The following is a 27,944-nucleotide window of genomic DNA, read 5'->3' as shown; positions in this document are numbered from 1 at the left end:
GAGGGCGGGGCTAATAGAGGGCGAGGCCAATCAGGGACAGAGCCAAGAGGGCGGGGCTGCGAGAAGGGGCGGGGGCAGAGGAGCAGTGGGGGAGGGACTTCCAGAAGGGGGTGGGGCTTAAAGGGTGTGAGCCCCAGTTGGTGGGGGAGGGGCAGCGCTCCGATCGGGGTCCCCCATCACCCCCACTCCCCCCGCTCAGGGTCGGGCTGGGGCTGCCGGGCGGTGCTCGCCGATGGCCACCAGCGCACGGTGCGGAGGGTGGCGTGGTCGCCCTGCGGCTCCTACCTGGCCTCTGCCAGCTTTGATGCCACCACGTGCATCTGGAAGCGGTGCGAGGACGGCTTCGAGGTGAGCCCCCCACCCCCTGCCCCACCGCTCGCTCGCAGCGGAGCCCCACAGTGCTCCCTGTCCCCCCGCAGTGCGTCACCACGCTGGAGGGCCACGAGAACGAGGTGAAGTCGGTGGCCTGGGCGCCCTCGGGCAACCTGCTGGCCACCTGCAGCCGCGACAAGAGCGTCTGGGTCTGGGAAGGTGAGCAGTGGGGCCTGCGTGGGGAAGCAGGGCTCTGAGCACGCCATCCCCACTCCTCACCTCTGTCCCCATCCCCTCACGGAGAGCGTTTTTCCCCACAGTGGATGAGGAGGAGGAATATGAGTGCGTCAGCGTCCTCAACTCGCACACTCAGGACGTCAAGCACGTGGTCTGGCACCCCAACCAGGAAGTGAGAACCCACCCCAGCTCTCCCCCCACCCTAGACCCTAGGAGCAGCAGCACCTTGGCCTGAGAGCTGCTGCGAGCATCCCTCGGGGTGCTGGGGAGGGTTCTGCACTGGAGGGCAGGGGGAAGGCCCTCAGGAGGGTCGGGACACCACTCTATGACATCGAGTTTCAATGATCCTTTATGGAGCCAGGGGTTGGGCTCCATGATCCCTATGGGTGCCCTCCACTTTAGGACGTTCTGTGATTCTGGTTCCTCTCCCAGCTGCTGGCTTCGGCCAGCTACGACGACACAGTGAAGCTGTACCACGAGGAGGAGGACGACTGGGTGTGCTGCGCCACGTTGGAGGGCCACGAGTCCACCGTGTGGAGCGTGGCCTTCGACGGCAGCGGTGAGCGCCTGGCGTCCTGCAGCGACGACAAGACGGTGCGCATCTGGCAGTGCTACAAGCCCGGCAACGAGGAAGGTGAGCTCCCAGCCCGGCCCCTTGGTGCAGCTTTGAGCGCTCAGGGCTGTGCACGCGCGTGGTTTTCCCCCTCCTGCCCAGCAGCGCGCTGTTTTCCTCCTGCCCTTTAGGGGTGGCGTGCAGCGGCACCGACCCCACCTGGAAATGTGTCTGCAACCTCTCCGGCTACCACACCAGGACCATCTACGACGTGGCATGGTGAGCGTGCAGCAGCGGGGACGCTGCCCCGGCTCTCTTTGCTCTCATGGGCGCGGGTGACACGTCACGCTGTCCCCGCTCCAGGTGCCGCCTCACCGGAGCGCTGGCCACGGCCTGCGGCGACGACGCCATCCGCGTCTTCGAGGAGAGCGCGTGCTCCCCCCCGCAGCAGCAGCCCACCTTCAGCCTCGCCGCCCACGTGCCGCGGGCGCACTCGCAGGACGTCAACTGCGTGGCCTGGAACCCGAAGGAGCCGGGGCTGCTCGCTTCCTGCAGCGACGACGGCGAGATCGCCTTCTGGAAGTACCAGCGGCCCGAAGCGTGCTGAGGGCACGGGGCACTGCGGCAAGGCCGTGCTCCTCCTCCCAAAGCCCCCTGGTGTCACAGAGAACGGGAGGGGGGTGGCCAACCTGTGTCCTGCCTCCCTCTGCCATTTGGACTCCAGCCCTCCTGCAGCACGGGGCAGGTGCATTGTGTCTGTCCCCAAAGTCACAGCTCCTCTGCCAGGAGGGGGGGGTGGCTTTGAGAGAGGGGACACTGCCCTTCCCTGCTGCTGTGTGCTCCATAAATCCCTGCTGTCAGCCCAAACCCTCCGGCTCTTCTTTTTGGTGCTGCCGGGCGAGCGGGGCAGGGTGGAGGTGCTACCCCTGGGGGCTGGACAGGCCAGCAGGGAACAGGTTTTGGGAGGGCTGTGCCCCTCCCAGTAAAGCACAGCCCCAGGGAGGTGGTGCTGCGCCTGTGCTGCTCTTAGAAGCTGCTCCCGGGCTGGAGGCAGCCTCTGGTCCTGCCCAACCCCAGCAGCACCGCATCTCCCTGCCGACAGCTCACTCTGCCTTCATTAATTCTGCTAATTAACCTAGAGCGAGGTGCAGCAAACCTGAGGGCATAGAAGCACTCAGTGAGGTGGGGAGGTGCCGAAACTCTCAGCCTCACAACTGAATCCTTGAAGGGAGAAAGCAGAGCAGGTCAGGACTGCTTTGCTGGGAGGAAACGACCCCAAATGCTTCTGCTCTCAGCCCCCAGCAAACGCAGCAGTGCAGGGGGCAAAACGGGGAGGGGAAGGCTCAGCATTTATTCCAGCTGCTGCAGCTGCGCTGTCGGCTCTGCACACAGCTCCATTCTAAAAAACACTGTACAACATCCTAAAAAAACAGGAAATACAGAGAGGGGGTGACATAAGCACTACGCTTTGGTCACGGATCCTCAGCGGAGCGGGGCAGCATGGACCCCCCTAATCGGATTCGCTGTCGCTCTCGGCCTCCTTCACGTCCACGCTGAACTTGTACTCCTGGTCGCAGCCCATGTAGGCGTCGCTCATGAAGTACAGCGTGTAGTTGTGCGTCCCCGTGGCCGGGGCCACGAAATCCAGCTTCACCTGGGAGCGGGGAAGGAACGGGGTCAGGGCTGTGGGGTGGGGGGCTCCCTGAACCCCCCGCAGCCCCACGCAGCCCCCCCTCACCTTGGCCTTCTGCTGCAGCGTCAGCCGCTTGATGGAGATGAGGCTGTTGGACTTGGAGTCGCCGATCACCACCCACCAGCCCTCCTCACGTTTCTGCCAGAGGGAAAAGAGCGGACGCACGGCGTTGGGGACGGTGCCCGTATTACCCAAGAGGCTGCCTGCCCCCTTCTGCCACCCCAGAAACCCCCCCAGGTCCTGGCACGTACCTGGGGGAAGAGGGGAGCGATGACGGGGCCGGTGACCTCCTCCTCACGCTCCAGCTGCACCAGCACCACCACGGGCCCCCCACTGCGCGGGGAGGAGCGAGGTCAGGGCAGGGCCCGTGCTGACGCAGCACTGCAGGGCCACACCGTGCAACCCCCCCCCCCTCACCTCCGGATGCTTTCCTTCTCCACCACCTCGTAGGACAGCTCAATGTTGGGGTAGCGGTTGCAGAAGCGGGCGACGTCGGCGATCTGCGCGTCCGAGAGCTGCAGCAGGGCGTTCCGGTCCTCGTCCTCCATTTCCATGATGTCAAAGACGCTCTCCACCCCCTGCAACAAAGCAGCTCTCAGCCCTGCGCTTCCCCGGGTGTCCCCGCGCTCACGTCACCGTCCCTCCTGCTCCAGCACGGAGCCGGGGCTTTGGGTTTCACCTTGTCGGTGCAGCGCTTGATGTGCTCAGAGGTGAAGTGAGGCAGCTGCTTGAGGTAGGAATCCTTGGACCACATGGCTTGTGTCACCATCTGCGCCAGCTCCATGGCGGCCAGCGCGGGGCTCAGCCAGCCATTGCTGGACAGGACGTCCACGCACGCCTGGATCAGCCGGATCGCCTGCACGCAGGGCACAGGGGCGGGTTAGAAAGCAGCGCCGAGGGACACGGAGCAGCAGCCAACCCCCCAGCCTGCCCCGCTGCACCTTGCTGAGGATCTCCTCCGTGTCCGACTGCAGCTCGGCGCTCAGCTGCATGCGCGACAAGTGAGCCTGCAGCAGGAGGTTGGTCTTGACGTGGGGGTCGTTGAATTTGGGGTTGGTCAGCTTGTGGGGAACTTTCTGGGCCAGCTACAGGGAGAAACGAGAAAGCGGTTGGCACTCGGGCCGTGGGGAGCAGAAAACAAAGGCAGCCTCCATCCTGCAGCCCCACACAATGCCGCCTCGGCCCCCTCACCTGGCGCAGCAGGTTGTCCTCGTGGTGCCGGATAGGGATGTTCTCATACTCAGCAGCGTTGGAGATGATCTCAATCAGCCCTCGCACTTTGGTTTTGGCATTGAGGGACATGCTGAAGAGCTCTGGGGAAGACAGGAAGGTGAAAGGGGTCAGGAAAAAGTGAGCAGCGTTACGCTCGGCGACGCAAGAGGCGCCTTCAGGCAGGCAGCACGCGGCCTCGTGCTGAACGGGGGAGTTTCATGCACACAGTTCTTTCTGTCCTCCACCCACAGCGCCAGGAGCAACGCAGAGAGAGGACAGAGAGCAGGAGCACCCGCGCTTCCCTCACCGATGGTGGTGTAGTTGATGTAGTAATAGGCTGCGATCATCCCCAGGTTCAGGGGAGCCACGTCCATCTCGTCCTCGATGCTGATGCACTTGGACTGCTCCAGGTCACTGAGGGTCTGCTCCACCAGTTCCGAGAGGTGGTCGGACAGATGCCTGTGGGACACACCTGCGGGCACGGCAGCAGGGCTCAGCAATGCCCCGGGATGGAGAAAAGCTGCCCTCGTGAAAGCCCCCACCCCGCAGCCAGCGGCGCAGACCCCCCTGCTCACCTTGCAGGTTGTAGTAGTTTGGATTCTGCGTCATCCTGCGGTACAGGAACGTCCAAGTGAGGTAGTCCACCGCATCCTGCTTGTTTTCAATGGTCTTGGTGACAATCTCGGCGTTGAAGTGATCGTGCATGCAATGGTCCAGGTGTGATTCCACGGGCAGGGGCTCGTAGAGGAATTTCTTGAAGAAATCCTAAAGCAGAGCGGAGGTAGAGGGAAGGGGATGAATAAAGCCAGCACCCCCAGTATCCCAAGGCACCGCTCCCAGGCAGCAATGAGTGCGGATCGCATCGGGCTGCCCAAGGCTGGAGGAGAAATCCAGGTCCCATTTGCGGGCCAGAAATGGTGCCCTGCCCCTCACGCACCTTCTTGGATCCCTGGCACATGATGACACAACGACCTTCGTCGTCCTGCAGCGGGCGGTTGGCGTGGCCCACCATCTGCAGCACGTCGTAGATGGGGTAATCCACGTACCTGGGACGCACAGGGGATGGCTTTAATGGAGAGCGGCTCTGGGGAAAGCTCTCCACGCTTTCCCAGGCCCCCACAGCTGCCTGGACAGGGACGAAGGCCTTTGGGATTGGGGTTGGCGGTGCCACACAACTCACGCGTGGATCTTGCCGTTGTAGTACTGCGTGTCCATGATGATCACCAGGTGCGCTGCAATGTTCATACCCCAGCAGAGGCTGCGGGAGGCAACCATCACCTGCACTGCTCCTGGAAGGCACGGGGATGGAGGTCAGCCCGCGGGCAGAACCCACCTCCGGGACACAGAAACGTCGGGGAGAAAGATCCAGAGGTTCGAGACTTGGCCAAACAGACTCGGTGCACAGGGAGGAGGGATGGTGAAGCTTAAGATCACGGTCTTTTAGGACCTGAGAGGCTTGGGCAAGGTGTTACTCCCGGCCCAGAAGACCAAAGGCGCTGCCAGGCGTGGTGAGAAGGGTCTGCAGGTCCAACAAGCGGTGAGCCCCCCCCCCAGCCCCTCACCAGAGCTGAAAAGCTGCTCTACCACGCGCCGCTCCATGGCCGTCAGCCCCTCGTGCAGGTAGCCCACCCCGTTCACCAGCGTCTCCTTCAGGGTGTTGTCATTCAGCTTGTCCAGGTAGGGCACCAGGTCCTTCTCTGCGCAGTGCAGGAACCTGCCAGGGACAGGGAGTGAGGGGACCGCTGCCAGGCCCCCCAGCCGCTCCCCCCTGCCCCACAAGTGAGATCTAATGAGGGAGCAACGCGAGCTCTCAGCCCACTGCGGCAGCCCAGGCACTCATCCCTGCCTCGCTCAGGGGAGGAAAGGCCACGGATTGAATCCCACGCGGCCACGGCGCCGCTACCTGTGTCTCTGGACGTCTGAGGCGCACGTGGTGAGGATGTTGATGGCCGTGAGCCGCGTCTGCTTGCGGGACGGCACGAAGACGATGATGGGCTTTTTGGGGGAGTGCTTCATGATGGCGTGGTAGACGGGCTTGGCCATGGAGAGCAGGCGGGTCTGCGTGTGGCTGATGTTGAAGCCCTGCAGGGGAGAGGAGCAGGTGGAGATGCTGGCTGGAGATAAAGGCAGAAAGGAAAGGGAAAGGCGGTGACTGCCCAAACCCTACCTGGATGTGCAGCTCTAGGGGCACGGGGCGGACGTTGGGGTGGAAGTTGAAGGTGGAGGTGGCACTGCAGCCCAGCCAGTGTGCCACGTCCTTGGCGTTGGACAGGGACGAGCTGAGGGCCACGATGCGGATGGGCCGCTCGATCTGCGAGGAGATGTAGCGCATCCGGGAGCAGATGACCTCCAGCACGGGCTGCGGGGGGGACAGGGCAGGTTGGAGCAGGGCAGGATGGAGCAGGACCAGGGAGGGAAGCGCTGGGCCCAGCTACAGCCCTGGAGACCCGATACCACTCCTGAGCTCCTCAGCTCCCCAGGGTCCTCCTGTCCCAGCCCATCCCACAGCTCAGGGATAGGAGCAGCTGACCACAGCCCCCACAGCCACTCCGCTCCCAGCTCCAAGACCAACACGATGATGAGCATCACCCCAGCGACGTGTGCCGTCCCCCCCGAACCCCGTACCCCGTTCTCGCCCCCGATGAGGTGCACTTCATCCACGATGAAGAGGTTGACGTTCTGGACGTTCTTGCGCTGCTTCCAGCGCCGGGACAGGATGTCCCATTTCTCAGGGGTGCTGATGATGATGTTCCCTTTGCCCAGCAGCTTCAGGTCAGTGCTGGTCTCTCCTGTCAGCAAGACCACTTTCTTATTGAGACGCTCCTGGAACTTTTCGTACCAGTCCATGAAGACCTGCAGAAAGGCAAGGGGTGCTGGCGTCAGTTTCCTGTTCCAATAAATCCTAGCAAAGCCCTGGAGATGCACGCACACACCAACAGCAGCGAGTCAGCACGAGGGTGGTGTCTCTTTGCTCCCTCAGAGACATCAGGAAAGCAATTAATCCAAAGACTCAAAGCATTCTGAGGGATAAGCCGGCATAGAAGGGACGAGGAACGTGAAATGGGAGAGGACAAAGAAGGAAACCGAAGCTGGAGCGAGGCTCCAGGGCTCACCTGCTCTGCCAGGGCCTCCATGGGGGTGATGTACACGCAGCGTCCCTCCGAGTTCTGCAGCAGCATCCTCAGGATGGCAAACTCAGCACAAATGGTCTTCCCGCTTCCCGTGGGGGCACCCACAAACACGTTGTCGTCGCTGTTGTAGACGGTGTTAAACACTGCGGACAGACGGACAAGAAAGAAGAAAGCAGCTTACACCACCTCCAAGGCTGGGAGAACACACCTCAGGCCTGGCTCACACGAGGAGGAGATGCAGAAAAAGCTGCTGAAGAGTTTTAGCCCAGGATCCACAGAACAAAATGGTGCATCACAGTCCGTCCCGGGTGTGAGCTCCCTGTTCTGGCCCAGGGGAATTAACGCAGGCACAGCAGCTTTGGGTCGCTCTCAACCCCATCCCTATACAGACAAAAAGGCTGGACCACGAGCAGCAAGGGCACAGCTTCCAAGAGCAAACCTCAGGCTGCTTGATGGACAAAGGGATGCAGCAACGATACTCTGGCCCATAAAGAAAGATTTAGAGACACGAAACCTCTGTGGCTAAGGGAGGTTTGGGGAACACGCTATCTGCTGCAAGCATTCCTCACGGCTAAGCCCCACAAAAGTGAGGGCGTGGGGTTGTGAATGCCAAAAGAACCAGGCCCCATCGAGAAGCATCTTGGAGGAGGCAAGCAGAGCTGGTACCCACCCTGAGTCTGGATGGGGTTGAAGAAAGGGAACTTGTCCTGGTAGAGGCTCTCGAAGGCGCTGTTCCGCAGAGCGGACACGGGCAGCGGCTGCAGATCCAGCAGCTCCGTGGGAGGGGGGTACTTCTCAGGGAGGATCAGGTGGCGGAAGGAAACGGGCAGCTGGGTCTCACAGGCTGTCAGGAGGCACACCAAGTGTTTGCAGCTCAGAGAGAGCTTTGAAGGTTTCATCTCCAGAGCTTCTCTCCCCAGGGAACCTTGGCCTGGCCGTCACCAGGATGGCTGCAGCCCTTCCGCCAGAGCAGCCCCAGGACCTGATGCACCCCCCACCCCAAGACCCCAGGGTGAAGCAGGCAGGGCGGGACGTACAGAGCCAGCGGTCGGACACCACCCGGATGAAGTACTGCGGGGGCAGCGGCTCGAACACGGGCACGAAGAAGGTGACGAGGTGCTCGTCCTGCGCGTACTTGGCCTTCAGCAGGAAGTACTCGTGGTGCAGGATCACCTCGCTGTCCACGTCCTCCACCAGGATCCAGAAAGCTTCGGATGAGCCGTGCACCTGAGCGAGAGCGACCGTCAGCGTCCCGACACGGCGCAGATCCCCTCGCAGGCCACCAGGAACCGCACGCCAGCGCCGCGCAGCGCTCCTGCCCCATAACATCCACCCCAGCCCAGGGTGCTGTTTGGCCTGGTGCTGCTCAGCTTCCCCCCCTTACTGAGGGCACGGCTCACCTTCTCATCCCACTGGAAGTCGGGGGCAATGGTGAGCTCCACTTTCAGGGTAGAGCGGGTAATGGGCTGCAGGTGGACAGAGAGCTCCAGCTTTGGGAACAGATGGACGTATTTGTGGATTGTTTTGCCCATCTTGGGCATCCGGATCAGCTCTCCTGCAAGAGAAAGGCAAGGCCGTCAGGACAGACGGACGGACAGCAGGGCAAACAACAGCTCTGGGACTTCACCCAGAGCAACATCTGCAATACAAACACAGCTGGAAAGGGAGAAGTTCTGCCTCTTCAGCCAGGAACAAGCCCCCCAATCTCTCCGCATTCTCAACGCTCGCGCCCCGGGGCTCAGTACCTATTTCGTTGTGGTTCAGGTCGTAGAGCCGTTCAAACGGGAAATTCTTCTTCTCGATTTTCTTCACCACTTCTTCAGGCAGCTTCTTGAACTGGCGCAGAGGGCACATGGACTGCCACCTGCGAAGGACAGCACGGGGTGGGTGAGACAGCAGCGCAACGCAGCCGCAGCCCTCGGAGCGTTGGGTTCCCCACGCTGCCCAAGGCCAGCCCGCAGCCAGACACCCCGGCAGCGCCGCAGGTCTGTGCCAGCAGCATCCGAAAAGCAGGGAACAGCTCGGAGGTGCCGTCACTTACATCCGTTTGTCAATCATCTTGCAGAGGTTGAGGGTCTTGTCGGTGAGCTGGGCCCAGCCGCGGTTCAGGACGATCTCGAAGATGGCGCGCATCAGCCGCCCCGCGGACTGGGGGGGCAGGGAGCGGTGCTCAGAGCTCGGTTGGCATCCCCACATCCAACACCTCCCCCCTTCCCACCCCCATCCTCTGCCTTCCTCTGCTTTGAGCTCATCTTCTTCACCCCCAGCCGCTCACACGAGGGGCAATGACTCAAATCCCAGCTTTGGGGGCTTGGCATTTACGGGAGAACAAGGCTGGCCTGCAGTCCCCTAGTGCTAAATTATCTTCTCAGGATTCTAATTAAAAACTAAAGACTCCAGTGAAGACCTGATTTTCACGCTGACGGGAGCTGGACCTCCTTACCACTCACAGCTGTAGTTATTTTCCAAGCTATTTCAAACACCAACTCAATCCCTGGGTTGCAAATAGTTGTCCCTCCCACCAGCAGGGAGACAGACACCGGGCTGCAGGCACCAAGGAGGAGATGGAGAACGCTTCCTCACCCACCTGGGTAACGTACACCATGTCTGCCATGAGAGCAAATCCTTCCAGCTTCAGCTGGGAGATGAAGGCCTGGAGGAGCACGTTGATCTGGGGAAGCAGAGCAGAGGGGGTCTCAGCAACGTGAGCGTCTCTGCTGCGTGACCAGCACATCCCACAGGGAGCACAAAGCTCTCCCAGAGCTGCAGGCCCACGTGGCACTTGGCAGCTCTCTGAGGGATCTCTGCTGTCCCAAGGCGGGCAGAGGAGACCCCTGGCAGGGGCAGACGGGGCTCACCTTGGCACTGGGCTCCTCTATGCTCTCCTTCACAGGGATCGGAACTCGCTCCAGCAACTTCTGAAGCTCAAGCTTCTCCTCCTGCAGAAATCCAACAGAGAAGAGATGAAACAGAGCCAACCCGGGACCAAGATCCGCATCGTCCCCTGCAGCATCAGGGCTGCATCACTCAGGGCGGGCGCCTGGCTCCATACCTCCCTCACTGTGATGTTTCTGAACTCCGAGGACAGCGAGAAGACCCGAAACAGCTCGATTTCACTCAGGGTGGGCTTCAGGAGCTGGTTGTACGTCTGCATCGTCTCGTTGGTGATGTAGTAGTGGCTGGCGATGCGGCCCAGCTCCGTCACCTGCAACAAAGGCAGCAGCCATAGCGAAGCAGCAGAAAGACACCGGACTGCTCACGGCACAAAGAGAAGGCACGAAGGCTGCAGCTGGGGTAACGCTACCAGACAAGCTGTACATAATCTCTCAGGCTACAAATCCCCCAGGAAAGCTGCTTTGCCCAGCACACAGTTCCACACCTCGCACCTTCCCCTTTCTCAGCGCTCCCCGGGATTTGTATTTAATCGCTGAGATTACAGCCTTTCTCTCAGGCAGAGCACACTCCTGCCCAGCTCCGCTTAGCTGCAGCACTTCTCCCTGCTCCTGCCTCACCTGGAAGTTCCCCGTCTTCTTGTCGTACTTCACCAGGTTGTTCTTGTCCAACATGAGGGCTGCGGTGTGAACCAGATCCAAGCGGCGCTGCTCCAGCAGCGGGTCCCCCTTCAAATCATCGTGGGAAATCCCATAGAGGGTGGGGGAGCGCAGCATCCGGATGTACAGGTAGGTGTAACCGAGCCAATTCACCGCGTCCTGGGGGAACAGCAGCACGTCGTCAGAGCCCACGGACCAGCCAAGCAGGGCTGACGTGCTGGAGCAAAGCTCCCACCAGGTGCACCCAACACGGGGGTGGCACACACGGAGCAAACGGGAGCTCTCACCTTCGCGTTCTGGACGTTTCCCAGCACGGTTTCTGCATTCAGCATGTCCGGGAGCTTCGACACCATCTGACTCTCGATGGGGAGCTGCTGGTTGAGCAGGGACAGGTAATACTGCAGCTCGCCGTGGGATGTGATGAGGATCCCCTCTCCTTTGGTGTCGTACTGAGGCCTCCCAGCACGGCCCAGCATCTAAGGAATGAGAAAGTGAGGTCAGCAAAAGAGAACAGCTTTCAGCTTGGCAAATTCTCCTCGCTGCTGTGTCCTGGGGCTTCGCTGTCAGACTGCTCAGCCTGCTGTTACTTCTAGCTGGCAGGAGGCACAAAAATACCTCAGATGTTCCTGGGCAAGATAATGGGAATCATTTGTCTTCTCTCCTACCGATCCGATCCTGCTGTGCCCTGACAGCAGCTCCCAGAACAGCTGAGGCAGTCTGACAGCACGCAGCAGGGACACGCTGCACCAAGGAAGCACGAAGGCAGCCACAGCACTGCAGCTGCTGGCAGAACTTCACCTGCAGGATGTCCAAAGCACCGAGCTCCGTCCAGCGTCCCTTCTCAGGGCTGTACACCTGCGTGCCCTTGATGATGACGGTGTGGGCAGGGAGGTTCACCCCCCAGGCCAGCGTTGCTGTGGACACCAGAACCTGCAGGGGCAGAAACGGGGATCAGCAAAGCCAGGTAGATACCCCTTCCTATGGTCAAAAGGATCCGAAACGCTGCTCCTGACAGGCACAAAAGGGACAAGGATTGGAAACCGTGACTGTCTCAACAGTTCAGATGAGGAAGGGTGGATAAACAGCAAGATTTGGGATCTTCACCCAGATTGACCAGCTCACTGCATGACCCTGGGAAGACCCTTTGCCTTCCAGGTGTGATGCAAACAGGAAAGACTGCGGTGGAAAAGCACAGCAGCACACTGGTATTTCCCACCAGAACGTCCCACTTCCCTCAACAAGTCTGCCCCGTTAAGAAGCAGAAGCATTCAAATTTATGCTATCCACAATCCACCCAACTGGTGAAGTGCTTTGGGTGGTTAAGTTTCCCCTCACGCTGAACAAAGCAATGCAAACGTTTCTTGTGAAGGACCTACCCCAAACAAACATGCCTGGATGAAGAGGCAGCTCCCCTTGGGAAGCAAGGCTCACCTGGATGTGTTTGTCAGCAAACAGATCCTCCACCAACGTCCTGTCCACTCGTGTCATCCCAGCGTGGTGAATGGCAAAGCCATAGGGCAGCAGGTCCTTCAGCTCCAGGTTCTGCAGCACAAACACAAGCAGCTCGAGGCTTTCTACCGCAGCCACGTAACCCCGGGGAGAACAGAAGCCAAAGCAGCACAGATCCTAAAGGAGGGCTGCAAACCTGCGCCGTGCAGCAGCCTGCACCTTTATACCCACAGCTCCAGCTGTGTCCTTACCTTGCACTGCTCGGCTTCCGTCCTCAGCACCTCGGTGGAGGCCGAGCCCTCTCGCAGGAAGAGGCCCAGGGTGTCCTTCTCCAGACACATGTCCCTGATGGCCCGTGCTGTCTTGCCAGTCTCCTTCCTGGAGTGAACGAACACCAGCACCTGTCAAACAAGCAGGTGGTACCATTGGCCAGAGGGAAAACACCATGGCTGCAGCTGGTGAAGACTCCCAACCCAGCCTGCTCCTCATGCTGAGGGTGGGAAGGTTTAACTGAGATCCAGAATTAATTCAGATGCCCTGCAATCCATGCTGTGCAGCTGCAACAGAGCCAGAGTTTGTGAACTAACAGGGCAGCATCACAAAAATCCCCTCGTCTTGGAAATGGTCAGCTCGTGCACCCATCAGACAGCACAAAGAACGGAAGTTTGTGTTCCTTCCTTCTTCAGCCACCACCAACTACGTAAATCTGCCTCTTCCCTGCAGCCACAGCAACCACAGCTTGAAAGCCTCACCAGCAACAGAACGCAACCAGCAGCGTGTCAGCAACAAGAAGACTGAAGTACCAGACCTGGTTCTTTCCTGCGTGCTCCATAATCTTCTCATAAACGATCTCATTCATTATCTGGAAGCGTTTGATGGCTTTCTTCTCTGTGATACCCACGTAGGTCTGCTCCAGGGGCACTGGTCGGAAGCTGTAAGAAAAACAAGCAAGACCACAAGTGAGCAGAAGAATGGAGAGATGCTGACACAACGGTCCAGAGGCAGTTTGTCAGCCACGCCACTTCCTCTAAATGGACCCTGGACTTCGTGTTACCAAGCTTAATACACTTCCCTTGTGCCTCAGCTCACTGAGAAATGTGATGGCTCCAGTTAAATACCAAATTAAGGGGCAGTAACACGTATTCCTGTCTCCTGGAATCAGTTTGCTAAGCGTACACACAGGCAGCAGTTGTGCTGCACCAATGACTGCAATCTCACTTGGCTCTCCCACCTCTTCTGCAGGTGCACACACAGCTGCCCCCTCTCCAGGCTGCCCCTTCCCACCTCTCAACAGCGACCCACAATCACAGCACCGAGCTCTCCCGTCTTTACCTGTTATCAAAATAGAACAAGCCTTTGGCAGGGTCCACCCGGAGGAACGTCGCCACGTCCTCGTAGTTGGGGAGGGTGGCACTCAAGCCGACGAGCCTGACGTCCTCCTGCGTCATCTCGATGTTGCGGATGGCTCTGGCGACCAAAGACTCCAGCACAGGCCCTCGGTCGTCATGCAGCAGGTGTATTTCATCCTAAAGAGGAGGAACAAGAGGAGTTTCACCCCAGCTCCAAACCGGCTCTTGTTTTGCCAGTTTAGTCTTCCTCTCCCAGCAGCCCCGCTCGCACAGATGGCTCAGAGACCGGATCTCTCTCCAGCCCAACACCCAGAGCCACCTCCAGCAGCCAAAGGCGTGCTTGGGACCGGCGCGCTGTGCCCCTGTGCTGCTCACCAGGATGACGAGCCGCACCAGCTGGGTGTAGGTGCGCTCTCCCCCCTTGCGAGTGATGATGTCCCACTTCTCCGGGGTGCAGACGATGATCTGGGTGGCGCTGATTTCCTCCTTGCACAGCTGGTGATCCCCCGTCAGCTCCGCCACGTTGATGCCGTAGGTTGCCAGGCGCTAGGAGGAAGCCCGCAGGTCAGGGTGGCTAAAAAGATGCATCCCCCAAGGGCAACATCCCAGCAGCACGATTCCACAGCCCGCACGGACAGCTAACACCAACATCAACACCCTTAGAGCCCACGGAACCCACACCACAAAAGGCACAACCCAAACTCTCTCCCAGCAAGCTCCTGCCAGAGATAACACCCTCCTGCCAGCACAGCACAGCCACGTCGCTGCAGCAAAGCTCATCTTCCCCAGCCCGCAGCTCCAGCTCCAAAGCTCTCCTCACCTTCCCGAAGCTGCCCACCATCTCCTGCACCAAAGACCTCATGGGTGCGATGTAGATGATCTTGAAGTCGTCCACGTTGATGGTCCCATCCATGTTGATGTGCTTCCCTATTTCTCGCAGCATGCACATCAGCGCCACGTTCGTCTTCCCAGCTCCCTAGAGTGCGAGCAGAATCAGCCCCCATCACATTCACAGCCCTGCCCGGGTTGGAGGCGTTCCTAGAGCGCTCTGTCTTTTCTGCCACAAAACATCACCCTTCTGGAGGGTGACAAACAGCTCCCCTCCCATCGCAGGGGACCCCAGCACCAGGCTCCTCACCGTGGGAGCGCACAGCAGCAGGTTCTCATCTGACTCCAGCGCAGCGCGGTACAGTTTGCTCTGGATACGGTTCAGTGTTTTAAACCCTTCAAATCCAGCCTGGGCATATTTGGGCAGCTTTTCCACAGAAACCAATTGCTGAAAAAGGGAAAAAAAAACAAAAACAACCCATCCAACTCAGTGCCTCTGTTTCAGTACCTCCCAGGCTGCAGAGCCTGTGTGAGACCTCCGAAACGCCCCGCGGAGCAGCAGGGTCACATTGCTTCCAGATGGCCAAAGGAGACGAAGCCCCGTGCCCAGAGATCGTGGTGCAGGTTAGGGAGAGATCAAACGAGGCTCACTAATTGGCTCATGCACTTTTAATGAGTGCAAGCCACACTTGGCTACGCCATCAAAAAAAGCCAATCCCCGCCGTGTTCTCGTGATGGAACAGATCAACCCACATTTCCGCTGCCCAGCGCTGATCAAAAGAGGTGATTTATCACCAGGCACGCGAGGAATCAGCCACATCTCCGGCCCACACTGCACAGCAGCAGCGAGGAGCGAGCAACAGCAGAGCTAAGGAAGCTAAACGGGGCAGGGGAGCCCTGAGACAGATGCTCCAGCACAGGGCGCAGGCTCCATAACTACACATTAATGGCTTCCAGCCACGGGAAATTTCATAGCTTATAACACTGGTTCTTCAAGAAACTGGACAAGGCGTCTCAGCCGTATCAAACCCTGCTGAGCACCAGGAAATATCTGTCACGTTCAGAACAGCCCAACAAACCTCGTGCCCAACGAAGGGCAGCGCAGCAGGTCACCCACCTCTTCAGAGCCAAAAGGCTTCGGCTTCAGGGCCGGCACGTGCACCTCCTCGTAGCCCTTGCGCTGCCTGCGGAAGGAGCCGTCGGGCAGCTGGCATCGCTTGTTGGCCATGAAGTGGCTGCCCTGAGCAAACACCAGGTCCTCCAAGTCCAGCACCTGCCGGGGAGCCAGCGCCTACAGACAGCACAGGGAGAGTGAGAGGAGGAAGAGGACGACGCTCTCCTGCTGATTTGATACTGGGCCCGAAGGAAAAGGAACTGGATCCAACTGGTGAGTGCCTCTTTAGCACATCAGGGGCTTATCCGCAGTACCCTCCTGCCCATGCCCCTCCAAAAAACCCTTCTGGGATCACTTGGGAACAGATGGCATTGAAGAGTCGTACCTCTCCTCCTTGGTCGAGATCCATGGTCTCCAGGTCAGTGTCCATCCGGGACTGCCGAACACGCTCCCGGCGAGAGCGCTCCTCCTGCACCAGGAGACGAGGAGTCAGCCCTCCACAAAGCAGCGCTGGAGCAGGAGCTGCTCAGCCTCTTCCCCAGCCTCCCCTGCTCTCCTGCCACCCTGACGCAGCCCACAGTGCCACACACAGCAATTCTCTCAAGCACAAGCATTCATGTAGCCAGAGCCAGTAATTTCTGGCAGTAGAACTGTGCCCTCTGGGCCAGGACATAAGCTTGCCTTCCAGAGAGAATGGGAGAAGAAGGAGGGAGCGAAGACACAAACCTAACAAGAGCCCAGCCCATACCACGCCAGCAGCGCTCCTCAAACACGGGCACACAAAGCTAGCCCTTCACATCACCTCAACCAAGTGCTGGGGTGGTTGTTTTTGTTCTTTTTTCCTAATGTAGAACCAAAGCAGCACTGTGATATTACTGCTAGATAAGAAACAAAACCCCAAATCAGTCATAGGGCTGCTGTTCTCCAAAGGCCAAGCAGATCTAACCCAGCACGCTGGTAAGGCTACAGAGCACTGCTGTGAACTGCTCCTTGGCCTTGAGCATCACGTTCAGACTCTGGTCTGGAGCCCAGGAGGAGCTGAGCGGGGGTTACCAGTGTGTTTTACAGGCATCAGCTTCACGCTGAGGAAGTTCAGAGGTCAAACAACACTGTTGCAACAGAGCTAACCCTAATTTACATCCTGAAATCTGCACACATCGGCATTTTTTCGTGGAAAAGCAGACATTCAAGCCACTTAGAGGTACCGGACGATAAACACAGTGCCCTCCCAGCTGAGTTTCAGTGGTCAGCTAAGCAACATTTCCCACGTTTTCACGATCCCTGCTGAGTCAGCAGCCTCCTCTCACACGAAGCACACGTGGCTGAACAATGACAGCTCTGACAGCAGCAAGGATCCCACGGTTTCGCCCTCTCTGGCCTTACCCGGATGAGATCCTCCTTCTCGGTCTCATGCAACTGGTACAAGAACTTGGACAGCTCAGGATCTGCTTCCATCTTCCCCATTATCCTTTCTTTTTCAGCTTCGCTTTGGGCACTGGCCAGCAAAGTGCAGTAGAGGACTGAGGAAAGAGAGTTGAGAGATGGCAGGTGGCCATGAAGCGAGAACTGAAAGAAGGGGGCAAACGACAAGCACCCATGCTTCACAGGGCAGCAGTGATGGCAATAAAAAAACCTTGGGGAACCCCAGAACCGTGTCAGAACAGACACAAAACTCTAGGCGAGGTTAGAGGCAATGCCACTCACTCATCATGCGGTGCTGCCGCAGCACTTTGATGAAGTCAAAGGTGTTGAAGCCCAGGAGCAGAACAAGCTGGTTCTCACACTCCCGGTCATCGCTCGCAGTCTGGGATGAGAAGACACAAGGAACAAGAAGTTATTTCTGCTGAACAAGAATCCCTGCTTTGCCCAGCCCAAGTAAAACAAGAACTGAACACCAACAGAAGTAAACAACAGCTCCAGGTGAGACCAAGGGCCTGATTCGGGCTGCAGATACAAACCCCATCCTCTCCAATTCCCCTTCTTCCCCAGTGAGTCACGATGCTCAGCACACGAGCATCAGCACCAACGCTTGCAGGAAAACACAACTGACTTGCACTGACACTGCAGCTGTCCTGATGCTGCTGCAGTCCTGCAGTCCCCTGGCTGCTCACCTTGAGGATCTCCAGCACTTCATCTGCCTTCTTCTGGGAAACGATGGCATCATCGTAGAAGCGGCTCAGCTGCCGCTGGAGCCAGAAGGCGTCGATGTCTCGGGGATGCAGATCCTTCTTCTTTGAGCTCATCAATTCACCTGATGCTACAAGCTTGAAAAAAAAAAAAACAAACAACCCATAATAATGTCACCTTCTTCCAGTAAAAGAGGTGGCACGTGACATTTGTGCTGCGGAATGAGCACCCTGGGGCGATCTCTGCCCGCAGAGAGGAACAGGGAACCAGCAGACGCGACACATCCCAAACCCTCCCACGTGACTTTGGGCCTTCACAGCTGCTCTCCACTCGTGGCTGAGCTCAACTCCATCCACAAACCAAAAGGATCCCTGGCCCTCCCCCGCACGACCCCAAGTCACGTTTCACATCCTCCTCACGTTGGCTGAGAGGGTGCAACGGACGACGGCTTCGTCTCCTTCCATGTCATCATCGGACGCCTCGTCACGCACTTCGCCGTAGATGTCCTCGTCACCTTCCTGTAGGAACACGAGTTCCAGTAAGTGGCTTTGGCACACATCAAAGAGAAGCTTCTCCTCGGCAGAAATGAACCATCTGGCTGCTCTTGCCTGAGGGGAAACAATTTCGCTCGTGCTTTTAACATCAATATAATCCTTTGGTTCAGAGAGAGGCCCGCATGGTAAAACTATTTTTACTCTTTGGATCCTACAGAGCGACTCGGAGAGGCTCACGTTTGTCTCTCTTATTCTCTCAGCCTCTTACAGCAACAACCCCAAGGAGCATTTCTAGGAGATACTTCCAAACGGCGCCACTTGAATTCATCCCTTCCTCCCATCGAGTTTGCCCCGAGAGATCTAAATACCACCATCTGTTTTCCATCGTCCTGACTCACGATAAGCCTCGGATTAGCAAGATAATCAACAAATCCTCCCAAGCCAGGAAGCGGCATCTGAAATAATCCCTCCCTTCCATTCCCAACCTGAGCCCGTGCCCACTTCCCAACGTGACCGAGTCAAACACATCAAACGCGGTCCCCTCTGAGCAGCTCGAAGCGAGGAGACAGCCCAGGCCGGGCTGCCACGCTGCAGTGCCGCCTCCCTCACCTCCTCGTCAGACTCGAACTGCACGTTCACGCCGTACGTCTCATCGATGTTGTCATCTGCGAGGGAGAGCGGAACTCATTAAGCAGAAAAACCTGCGGGCCATATGCAAGGTTCACAGCTCCCCACGCCCCCACCTCCGCCCGTCCAGAAGATGAAAAGAGCCTCGTTCGGGGCCTTGAAACCCAGCCAAACATTCTCTAGCTCCTCCGTGTGAAAGCACGATTCCCTGAAGCGGGCTGGGGCTGCCACCAGCTGCCACACGCAGCGTGACTTTCTGCCCACCCCGCTCCCAAAATGGGAGCTCGTGACGACGCGCGCCCGTACCCATGTTCTGAATTTCCTTGTCGCCGCCGTAATCCGTGATCTTCTTGCCCAGGTTCACCAGCACGTGGTAGCGGGTGTCGTCGGTCTGGCCCAGCAGCAGATCGATCTCCTTGCGCCTCTCCTTGTCGCGCAGCTTCTCGTTCTTCAGCACTGCCAGGACCTCGTCGGCAGCCCCGCACAGAATGTCTCGCGGCTGGGGAGCAACGCCGAGCAGTTTGCCACGGGAAGGAGCGCGGCGCCGCTCCCTGTTTCCACAGGCTCGAATGCTAACTGATAAATTGCTCGTGCTAATCATACGGCAGCATTATGATATGCTAATAAGGCTAATCTGAACAATCAGCGTTAATGAAATGAGAATTTCACTCAAACCAAACATATATACCCAAGTCTCCCCGGACAGCTGCAACTCAAGCACAGCAAATTTATAAAGAAGGCATTTAAAGCTGTGCAATAAGGAAATAAAACCTACTGCCAGCAAGTTGCCTGTCCTCTAGCTCTGAGGCAATTCATAATTCACATCTTTGCGGGGTCTTTAAACCAAATGCTAAGTAGCAATGGCCTCATCCATGTGTGAACACAAGGGTGTTAACAGATGGCTAACGATTAATGCACCGCTACATTTCCCAGTGAGCTCTGTGAGGAAAAAGAACTAAATGAGATGACTGCGTGTGTGTTCCTCTGGGCAGAATATAATCATTTTGGAAGCTGGCTGAAGATGCCCAGTAAGCTAATTTAGCTCTGAGAGTGAGTTTTGGAGTTCTCAGGGCTGTGGTTAGATAACACAGTGGTAACTCAGGCTGCCAAGACTGATGCAAAACTTGCAGCCGTGAGAGGGGAGGTACAGATCTCACAGACACTCACACTGCCAACGTAAAACCACCGCCAACATTCTGATGGGTTAGCATTGAAGTAGCTGCCTTGTTCTGCCAAATTAGCTCTCTAATTGGTCAGGAATTGTCTATCCCCTTGCAGCTGACGTGAAGCTGGCACAGACTCCAGGCTACGTATTCACTGTAGAGTCTGGCACGGCTATGTGGTTGGTTAGTGCCCGGATTTTACTGAACACGTAAATAAGGGAGCAGCCTCCCCCACCGTGACGTGGATGTGCCATCACCACGCGCGTCCACGGCCTCACCTGGTCCCCAAGGGCTGCCTGGATGAAGCTCAGCAGCACCTCGTAGGTCTCCCGGGTCTCCTTGGTCTTGGGCTTGTAGATGATCCCCACCATCTCGTCGATGCCCTCGGACAGCAGGGTGTAGCCCTTCATTTTGTTGATGTCGTGCCTGTCCTCATCGCGCTTCCTTCTCCTGCAAACAGAGAGAGCCCAGGGCAGCCCCGACACAGGGAATTCTGCAGCCAGTGCTGCTGGAGGACAAAGCGTGGGCATTCTGTTTGCCACCTGAGAGCCCACCCCGCTGCCACAGGAGCACGGCCCCAAAACCCACGGGTTCACAAGGGACCCCAGAATTGTTTCCACACCTCAGGACCCAACTCCTTCCCACCAGTGAGAACTGGGAGGCACCACTCTGACCAACTTTGTTCCCCCAGCTTTACATCCCATGGGACTGCAGGAGCAATGTACACGCTCCCACGGGGCTGTTTTTGGAAAACCAAAGGAAAATACTACTCTCTTTCTGTTTTTTTTCCAATCTTTTTCATTCTGCTTTTAGTTTCCTGATGCGAAGCAAAGAACTTCAAACGAATATTCAAGTGAACATTCATTCTTCACATTCCAAGTTGGCAATTTTTAGCCTGTGCTCACACCACCAAAGCATTTTCACTACACAACACCCCAAATAGCACTCTACCACGTCTATCAAACTCAAGCACATGGAGGAGGCTGCACCTCAAGGACTGTGTTCAGCTTTGGGCCTCTCACTACATGAAAGGCATCACGCTGCTGAAGCACATACAGAGAAGGGCAGCAATGCTGCAGAGAATCTGGAGCAGTTTTACAGGCAGCAGCTGAGGGAACTGGGGTTATTTAGCCTGGAGAAAAGGAGAATCTCTACATCTGCCTCAAACGAGGATGTAGGGAGGTGAGGGCTGGTCTTTTATCCCAAGCATCAAGCAAAAGGACAAGAGATCCTGGCCCCAAGTTGTATCAGTATTAAGGTAGACATTAGGAAATATTTCTTTATTGATAGAACTATGAAGCATTAGAACAGGATGCTCAGGGAAGAAGTTGAGTCTCCACCCCTACAAGGATTTAAAAGATGTATGGATGTGGAGCTTGGGAATGGTCTAATAGATAGGGGAATGGCTTTAAAGTAAAAGAGAGATGATTTAGGGTCAGTGTTAGGAAAAAAACTCCTCACCATGAGGGCGGTGAGGTGCTGAAACAGAAAAGCTGCAGGTGCCCCATCCCTGGAGGTGCCCAAGGCCATGGATGGGGGGCTGGGCATCCTGAGCTGATGGGGGGCATGCAGCCCACAGCAGGGGTTGGGGCTGGGTGGGCTTTGAGGACCTTCCCAACCCAACCACGCAGTGACTCTATGATTCAGTGACATTGCTCAGTAGCGGACTCCGCAGTCGCACTTGATAACCTCACAGATCTTTTCCAACCTACGTGTCTCCGGGATACCACGCGTTGCTCAAAGCCAGGGAAGCACCACAAATCCCCCAGAGCCCTCCCCCACTGACACCAACACAACCCCGGTACCCAGCAGCACCCCCGGGCTCAGCGCTGCCACTCACTTGGCGCGTCGCTCCTCCTGCATCTGCGGCTTGGTGCGCTGCGCCTTGTCGCCCATGCGGGTGCCCTCCAGCTTGCCCACCAGGGACAGCACCTCGCCCGTCGGCTCATCACGCCGCGTCCGGTCAATGAGAGAGCGGTCAGCTTGGAGCACGAGGTTGGAGTTCTGGGGAGGGAGGGAAGGAAGGGAGGGAGAGAGGAAGGTGGGTCACAACGCGGTGGCTATGCCCTTTACGCTCTGCCTTGCTGGAGATCCGTTATTTTCGTCCCCTCCCTTCCCAATTAGTGCCACAGCGGCTCCAACCACATTCCTTTTGCCCCGCCACCCACAAGGTGTGCTGGAGGCAACTCCAACCGCGGCGCTGGTTTAATGATCCCACATTTTAAAGATCCCGGATTTTAACAGGCCTGCTTTAAGTTACCCTAGATTTTAATGGCCTCGATCTATAAAGGAACCGCTCTACCCGCCCCGCTTTAGCGGCCCTACAGATGGGGAAAGCACGGCGGAATGAGGACGGCGTCCCCGCTTCGCACAGGGCCGAGGCCCGCACTCACCGCCTTGTACTCATACTGCAGGCTGCGAGCGGTCACGTCCGCCATGGTGCCGTCCCGCTGGAGGCCGCCCCGCCACCGCCGCGCACGGGCCCAGGCCCCGGAGCGGAACTTCCGGCGGAAGCGGAAAGAGCCGTATCCCTGCCGCACACGTAACCCGGAAGCGGTTCTGGGCAAGGCCTCCCAGCATGCACCGTGGTAGCTGCCCGTAAACTGCAGCTCCCAGCATGCACCGCGGAGGGCTGGAGACGCTTCCCTCTCTTTCCCCCCTCTGATTGGCTCCCAGACCAAGGGGGCGTGCCCATCCCTCCGCCCTGACCACTCCAGTTCCCTCGCCCCCAGAGCCGGCGCTGATTGGTCGAACCTCTTCGCGCTCCTCGAGCTGCGATTGGCCGCGCGGTGCCCGTCGGCAGTTAAACGGCCAATCCCGCCGGGAGTAGGAGCCCCGCGTCCCGCTCGCCGCCCACTGGCGCTCCTCGAAGCAAAGCCCGCCTTTTTCCCGCAGCTCCGCCCGCTGATGGCCGCCTGAGGCTGCCGCCATGTTGCGTGGGGCCTCGGCGAGACGGGGACGGGGGCGGGGGCTGGGGCTGCTGCGCTGGTACCAGATCCCGTTGTCCTCGGCCCGTGTGCCTCGCTCGGGGCTCTTTAGCTTTTCTTTCCAGTACAGCCTTTGTTCCTACCAGGAGCTCCGTGCCAGCAAGCACCTGCGGGTGGGCCGCCCCTTCCTCCCGCCTCCCCTCGGCCTGGTGAATCCCTGTCCCTCGGCATCCCCGTCCCCACCGCAGCCCCAGAGCGTTGCCAGTACTGAGCCAGGTGAGATCTGTCCTGGGGTGGGCAGCTGTGGTGTCCCCAGTGCCCCATACTGATCCCCGTGTTGTTCCCACATAGAGCTTCCTAGTGATCCACACGTCATCCCCAGCGCCCCACAGAGCTCCCTACAGATCTTCATTGCATTCCCAGTGCCCCATAAAGCCCACAATGCCCTCTGTGCTGTCCCTGCTGCCCCCATGCTGACCCCCACATTGTCCACGGTGCCCCATAGAGATCCACACTTAGCCTTGTGTTCTCCCCGATGTCCTACGCTGGCCCCCATCTTGTGTCTGGAGCCCCACACTGCCCCCTGTGTCATCCATGGTGCCCCATGTTGACCCCTGCTTTGTCCACAGTGCCCTATAGAGCCCCTTTCTAGCCCCCATGTCATCCCCAGTGCCTCACACTGACCCCTGTGTGATCCCCAGTGCCTCACATTGACCTTTGTGTCATCCTCACTGCCTCTCACTGACTCCTGCGTTGCTTGGTGCTCCATGGAGGCACATACTGACCCCACGTTCTCCCCGGTGCCCCGCACTGACCCCAGTGCTCTCCCCGCAGCCTCTCCACAGCGTCCCACAGAGCCCCACAGTGCCTGCCAGGGGCCGTGCAAGGCACGACGGCCTCGTGCCAGTCCACGGCGTTCAGCCCAGCAGGGCTCAGCCACGCGCTCCGCACACAGCGTGGTACAGCCCAGCAGTGCCACCGAGAGTAAGATAGTGCCACCGCGAGCAGAGGACGTGGCAATGACATCCTCCAGTGACAGCGAGGAGGAGCTGATCCCTCTGAAGGAGCTGCTGGCGTGCAGTGGGCGCTCAAGCCCTGCTGAGCACAGGGAGGTCAGTCCATGCCCAACAGAGCCAGGGCGTCAGTGGTGCTTGGGGACGTTGTTGAGTGCCTGGGGATGCTCAGCCCAGTCCTAGGTGCCAAGGTCTTGCTTTGTTCCCAGGTGGCATGCCTGCAGCCAGACCCGCTTGCCAACAGCCTGGATGCGCTGCTGCTGGAGAAGAGGTGAGGCTGGCACCCCTGGCATCCCAAAATGAAGCTGGAGGCTGCCCAGTGCCCTCAGCCCAGCCCCCACCACTATGCCAGGGAGCAGTACCTGGCTGACGCGGTGCAGGCCAGGCTGACGCGGGTGTGTGTGGACCGCGGCAGCCCCCAGGAGTCATCAGACGAGGACACGCAGCTCCTCGAGGAGCAGAGGTGCCACAGCGGTGGGTGGGCGCTCTGCCCGCTGTCCCCCCGCTGCCCCACTCGTCACCTTGGTGGCCGTGTCCCCCCGCCTGCAGGGCCTTCCTGTCACGCTTTGAGGTGAAGCTGCGCACCTTCCCCACCACGCATCCCGGGGAGCCCATCTTCCACGCCTGCCCGCTCCCACCGCCCACCCTTGACACCCGCGGGCTGCAGCCTCGCAGCGTCCTGGAGCAGAATTTCCTCTGGTGAGTGGCTGGCACAGGGACACGGGGACACCGCAGGGCCCTGCTGACCCTCTGTCTGTTTTGGCAGCGCCTCGCCTGCTGGCCAGGTGGCCTTCGTGCGTGACGGCTACCTGAACCTGCTGTACCGCACCATGTCTGCCTGCCCGCTGCCCGTCCTGCACTGGCTCTTCCAGGTGAGGCACCGTGGCACAAAGGTCCCCGTCCCCTTGCGGTGCCACCTCGCTCACCCCTCGTTTGCTTTGACAGCTGATGAGCACGTGGCCGGACAGGACCAACGCCTTCCGGACGCTTTGGGAGATGTGGATGAGAAGTGACGGTGAGTGTGGGGCAGGCACGGGGTCCCTACACCCCGTGGGCTCGGCTTCTACCCCCTGACACCGTTGTCACCGCTGTCACCATCCTCGTGCCCGCAGATGAGCCCTGGTGCCCCACCCTGCAGGACATCGGCCAGGCCTTCACCTGCATGGGTGCCGACCTGGGGGCCCTGCGCTGCCGGCAGCTGCTGCCCCCCGAGCTGTGCCCCGTGGACACGAGGTGAGCCCCGAGGCAGCGGGGATCGTTTGGCAGGGTAATTAGCAGCATTAAGACTCGAGAGTGTTGTTAGTGTCACCCAGTGCTGGTAGCTGGGAAGTGAACTCAATCAGACGAGCCTCGATCAGTGCGTTTTTTAAGGTACCTTTTTGGGTGAAGTGTAATGCTTCGTACTTGTTTTATTCAGTTCCATTCTTACCCGGTTTCTGGGGCTGCTGGAACCTAATTTAAATTTTCTTCTCAGAGCAGTGTAATTTTTAAGTAACACTGACATCTTTCCTGAAAGCTTCCAGGTAGGCATAACCTTAAACTTTTGTAACAATTATTATGACTTAAAGATGTCGAGTTCCAGCTGGAATGTGAACGATGCCCGTGTCAGTCTCACGTGTTCTGTGGCTGTAACAGCAAAAAAACTGTAAAACGTGCAATTTGGAATAGGTGTACGGTCTGATAGCACACACACCTCGTGCCTTAGTGGGGAGGACACAGTGCTCAGCCCTTCAGAGACCCCTGTGCTCCTCCCAGGCTGGATCCGTCGCGCTCCCTGGACGGGGCAAACCTCAGCGCCGCCGACACGCTGGCCCTGGTGACACAGCTGGGGGACATCTGCAAGGTGGGAGCGCGCCGCTCTGTGCCTTCATTATCTCTCTCCTGCTAATTGAGCAGGCGGCGCTGGGGAGGTGCCGCCATCCCGTCCCTGCCCTGCTGGGGACACGCCGTCTCCCCGCAGCTGCTGATGGTGTCCGTGGTCGCCTGCCCGTGCCGCTACCCCGACCGTGCCCGCCGGGAGCTGGTGACGCTGCTCTGCTTCCTCAGCCTCGACCGCTCGCTGCGCTGCCAGCCGCTGCCCGACCTGTGGCACCTGCTGCACTGCCTGCTGGAGGGCATCGCGGCCTGGAAGGAGCAGGTAGGGGATGAAGCGCGGGCACCCGGCCACCCCGGTGCTCGGTGCCACCGCGCTCTGTCCCCGCAGCTGCCCGCGCTCTGCCTGTCGCTCTGCCAGCTCTCCCGGCACCACCACAGCCTGCTTGCCGTCGTGCAGCTGCTACCGGATATCACCGACAGGGAGAGGTACGTCGCCTCCTCGGCGCCGCGGGGTTGGCGGCGCTGCCCTGCCTGCCGTGCCGTGCCGTGCCCCGCGGCGCGGTGACAGGGAGCTGGCACGGCCCCTCAGGCTCGGTGCCAGGGCCGTGCGGGCTGGGCTGCGTCTCGCTCTAATTCCTTTATTCCAGCCGGCTGAGCGGGCACAAAGCGGGCAGGGCCCGGCTGCTGGTGGCACGGCGCTCGCCACGGGCACCTGGAGGGCACCGCAGTGCCGCCGTTGGCACCGGGCTGGCAGTGACACGCTGCGCAGCCCAACGCTCTTCCCTTCTCCACAGGGAGCTCCGCAGGCGCCTGAGCCTTTGTGCCATGGCCCAGCTGCTGGGGAAGGCGCCGTGCACCGTGCTGTCCCTTGAGGCGCAGGAGGAGGTGGGTGCAGCCCCCCGGGTGCCCACCCCACTGTCCCTACGTGTCCCCTGACCCCGCTGTTCCCACAGCTGCCGGTGCTGGACCAGCTCCTGGCGCAATCCTGGCCGGAGAGCCTGCAGCTCCCCACGCGCCCCGGCGCACCGCAGGACCTGGAGCAGGAGGTGGGTGCTGCCGTCCCCAGGGACAATGGGGTGACGGGGGACACGCCTGGAGGTGCCACCACCCATCCGTCACCCCGTCATCCCCGCAGACCTGCTACCTGTGCCACAGCCTCCTCTACCTCGCCGACGTCGTGGTGGGCACGAAGCGGCCGCAGGACGAGCAGCGGGTACGTGCCAACCCCGGGGGATGCTGGGGGGTCCCCACGTGCCCTTTATCATCACCTCTCCCCACCCCATTGTCCCCGCAGGGACACCTGCAGCGGCTCTGCACCCAGCTGGAGCAGCACTTTGGGTCGGCGCTGCGTGAGGGCATGGGGCAGTTCTACTGCTCCCAGCTGAAGAACCTGGCCATGGTGCTCTACGTCAAGTGGCACGAGCTGCTGGAGTAAGGGGCGCGCCCCAGGGCCCCCCTATTAAACAGCCCCACGTCACCCCGTTGCCTGGGCCTTGTTCTGTGGGATCGGGCAACCCAGTGCGGATGGAGAATCCTATAGGGATAGGGAACCCCAACAGTGGTAGGAAATCCAATGGGGATGGAGAACCCTATAGGGGCAGGGAACTCCAATAGTGTTTGGAAACTCAATGGGGATGGATGGGGAACCCTTTAGGGATGGGGAACCCCAGTAGTGATGGGAAACCCAATGGAGATGGATGGGGAACCCTTGTGGGGGCCGGGAACCCCAATAGTGGTAGGAAACCCAACAGAGGTGGTTTGGGAACCCCCACGGTGATAGGAAACCCAGTGGGAATGGAGAACCCTTACAGGGATGGGGAACCCCAATAGTGATGGGAAACCCAATGGGGATGGATGGAGAACCCTATAGAGGTAGGGAACCCAATGCAGATGGATGGGAAACCCAGTGGAGATTGGATGGGGAACCCTATAGGGATAGGGAACCCCAGTAGTGATGGGAAACCCAATGGAGATGGATGGGGAACCCCAATAGTGGTAGGAAACCCAGTGGGGTTGGATGGAGAACCCAATGGGGATGGGAAACCCAACAGGGATGGATGAGGAACCCTTATGGGGAGGGGAACCCCCACAGCGATAGGAAACCCAAATGGGGATGAAGAACCCTTACAGGGATGGGGAACCCCGATAGCAGTAGGAAGCTCGATGGGGATGGATGGGAACCCCCCCAGCGCTTGGAAACCCAGCGGGGATGGGTGGGGATCCCCATAGGGACGGGGAACCACGGTGCGGACGCGGCACCGCAACGGGGCTGGGACAATGGGCTCGGGCACCCCCACACGGGCTCCCCCCGAGCCCCCCGCGCTGGGGGTCTCCGCCCCGGTCCGTCCG

General features: G+C 59.1%; 3 protein-coding genes across 5 annotated transcripts in view; 2 read left to right on the top strand and 1 right to left on the bottom strand.

The window, feature by feature from the left end:
- CIAO1 (cytosolic iron-sulfur assembly component 1) overlaps window positions 1-1,969 on the top strand; it is a 3,338-nt gene extending 1,369 nt beyond the window's left edge. Inside the window, exons 2-7 of the mRNA XM_021374718.1 lie at window positions 4-348; window positions 420-531; window positions 633-721; window positions 982-1,183; window positions 1,294-1,381; window positions 1,466-1,969. Coding sequence (XP_021230393.1) covers window positions 4-348; window positions 420-531; window positions 633-721; window positions 982-1,183; window positions 1,294-1,381; window positions 1,466-1,709 — 1,080 coding nt within the window. The 3' untranslated portion in view covers window positions 1,710-1,969. The remainder of the gene's footprint in view (window positions 1-3; window positions 349-419; window positions 532-632; window positions 722-981; window positions 1,184-1,293; window positions 1,382-1,465) is intronic.
- Window positions 2,432-22,278, bottom strand: SNRNP200 (small nuclear ribonucleoprotein U5 subunit 200). Its single transcript, XM_021374927.1, has 45 exons — window positions 22,234-22,278; window positions 21,681-21,844; window positions 20,119-20,290; window positions 18,984-19,176; window positions 18,660-18,715; window positions 17,976-18,074; window positions 17,541-17,693; window positions 17,134-17,233; window positions 16,813-16,949; window positions 15,815-15,898; window positions 15,433-15,606; window positions 14,626-14,763; window positions 14,308-14,463; window positions 13,863-14,033; window positions 13,471-13,664; window positions 12,947-13,070; window positions 12,390-12,539; window positions 12,121-12,231; window positions 11,488-11,619; window positions 10,977-11,165; window positions 10,651-10,848; window positions 10,191-10,343; window positions 9,997-10,077; window positions 9,726-9,809; window positions 9,180-9,286; window positions 8,884-9,002; window positions 8,539-8,693; window positions 8,176-8,365; window positions 7,809-7,982; window positions 7,121-7,281; window positions 6,633-6,860; window positions 6,175-6,366; window positions 5,911-6,089; window positions 5,570-5,721; window positions 5,188-5,296; window positions 4,945-5,053; window positions 4,583-4,772; window positions 4,315-4,479; window positions 3,987-4,108; window positions 3,737-3,880; window positions 3,475-3,651; window positions 3,213-3,373; window positions 3,047-3,128; window positions 2,841-2,933; window positions 2,432-2,756 (listed from the first exon to the last, which is right to left on the bottom strand). The coding sequence occupies exons 1-45, from the start codon at window positions 22,276-22,278 to the stop codon at window positions 2,613-2,615; spliced, it is 6,411 nt and encodes a 2,136-aa protein (XP_021230602.1). The 3' UTR covers window positions 2,432-2,612.
- Window positions 22,622-27,072, top strand: FAM178B (family with sequence similarity 178 member B). Of its 3 annotated transcripts, none has more exons than XM_021374929.1 (15): window positions 22,622-23,043; window positions 23,602-23,879; window positions 23,990-24,051; window positions 24,196-24,243; window positions 24,330-24,479; window positions 24,547-24,652; window positions 24,726-24,795; window positions 24,893-25,013; window positions 25,536-25,623; window positions 25,741-25,917; window positions 25,984-26,081; window positions 26,390-26,480; window positions 26,549-26,641; window positions 26,731-26,808; window positions 26,890-27,072. In XM_021374929.1, the coding sequence occupies exons 1-15, from the start codon at window positions 22,770-22,772 to the stop codon at window positions 27,028-27,030; spliced, it is 1,875 nt and encodes a 624-aa protein (XP_021230604.1). In that variant the 5' UTR covers window positions 22,622-22,769; the 3' UTR covers window positions 27,031-27,072. The 3 variants fall into 3 exon arrangements, with proteins under 3 accessions (XP_021230604.1, XP_021230605.1, XP_021230603.1); XM_021374928.1 differs by having other exon boundaries at window positions 22,623-23,043; window positions 24,133-24,243; XM_021374930.1 differs by lacking the exon at window positions 24,196-24,243.

The sequence above is a fragment of the Numida meleagris genome, chromosome 21 (assembly GCF_002078875.1).
Source record: "Numida meleagris isolate 19003 breed g44 Domestic line chromosome 21, NumMel1.0, whole genome shotgun sequence".
NCBI lineage: Eukaryota > Metazoa > Chordata > Aves > Galliformes > Numididae > Numida > Numida meleagris.
Note: the sequence above shows the minus strand (reverse complement) of the source record. Positions and strands in the feature narration are given on the sequence as shown.